At 67.9% G+C, this 1,204-nt stretch overlaps 1 protein-coding gene across 1 annotated transcript in view; it reads right to left on the bottom strand.

Moving 5' to 3' along the window:
• Positions 1–1,204, bottom strand: part of LOC102241494 (mucin-5B) — a 43,601-nt gene that overhangs the window by 33,171 nt on the left and 9,226 nt on the right. Inside the window, 2 exon segments of the mRNA XM_014533996.1 lie at positions 578–688; positions 769–929. Coding sequence (XP_014389482.1) covers positions 578–688; positions 769–929 — 272 coding nt within the window.

Raw genomic sequence — 1,204 nt, forward strand, 5'->3', positions numbered from 1 at the left:
ACCTCCTGTGCTCCTCCTCGCTGCCCTCGGGGGGAACACCCAGCCAGAGCTCTGCTCTCTGCTGGGAAGCGCTGACCTCCCTCTCCTGGAAGGGGCGTCCCCGGGGCAGCGGGCTGAACGGAGGCCCCCAGAGACGGGTCCCTTCCTAAACTCCGAGACCTGGGCACGGGACCTTATTTGGAAAAGGGGTCTTTGCAGATGTGATTAGCTAAAGGATCTCAAGGTGTCCTGGATTGGGGGTGTCCCCGGAAGAGAGGAGTAGGACCCACAGAGAAGCCTCGTGATGCCAGAGGCAGAGACAGGAGGGGTGTGGCCACAAGTCCTGAGAGGCGGGGAGGGGTGCGCGGGACCCTCCCCTTGAGCCTCCTTGAAGGGCGTGGCCGGGCACACCGGGACGTCGGAGTCCCGGCCTCAGAGCCGTGCGGAGATGAATCTCTGGTTTTAAGTGGCCATGGCCACTGGTGTGGCAACGTCAGGACACCGTGCAGCAGGCGGGCCGGGGCTCCCAGGGCCAGGGGCCCCACAGGGTGAGCCGTCGGCTGCAGAGGGAGGGAGCGCGTTCCTGGCCACCCCTCACCTCCAGGAAGAGCTTGATGGCCTTGGAGCAGGTGACCCCCGTGGTCCCGCAGGGGATGTTCTCGGTGACGATGCGGAAGGTCCCGTTGGTGCCGTTGCCTCCGCAGTAGTCCTGGGACAGGAGAGACACGGGTCAGGCCCGCATCCTGGTGGCCTGCGGGGCGGGGCGGACGGGGCGTGGGGACCGCATACCTGGGCCAGCGTGTACTCGCAGCTGCCCTCGAAATTGTACCGCTCGCCGTCGAAGGTGATGAAGTGGCCGTCCCCGTAGGCCACGCAGGTGCCCAGGCAGGGCCGGCTGCTGCACTCCCACCTGCGGTTCCGGCAGGTGCTGCAGGGGGCAGAGGTATGTCCTGCTCACGGGCCACGGCGGGGACAAGGACGGGGACCCAGCCCTGCCCGTCAGCAGGGGTGGCAGGAAGCAGCTTCTGCAGCTTCTGTAGCCCTGTCACCTGCAGCCCTGGCACCTGCAGCCCTGGCACCTGCAGCCCTGGCATCTGCTGGCCAGAGGCCGGCCCGGGGCACCTCCCAGGGAGGGATGGGAACATGTGGGGCCTGCCCAGGGGAGGGGCAGGGCCGGCCTCAGCTCCTCTCTGCCTCCTGCTCAGGACCCTGCCCAGGGCCCACT

The sequence above is a fragment of the Myotis brandtii genome, unplaced genomic scaffold (genome assembly GCF_000412655.1).
Source record: "Myotis brandtii unplaced genomic scaffold, ASM41265v1 scaffold1236, whole genome shotgun sequence".
Lineage (NCBI taxonomy): Eukaryota > Metazoa > Chordata > Mammalia > Chiroptera > Vespertilionidae > Myotis > Myotis brandtii.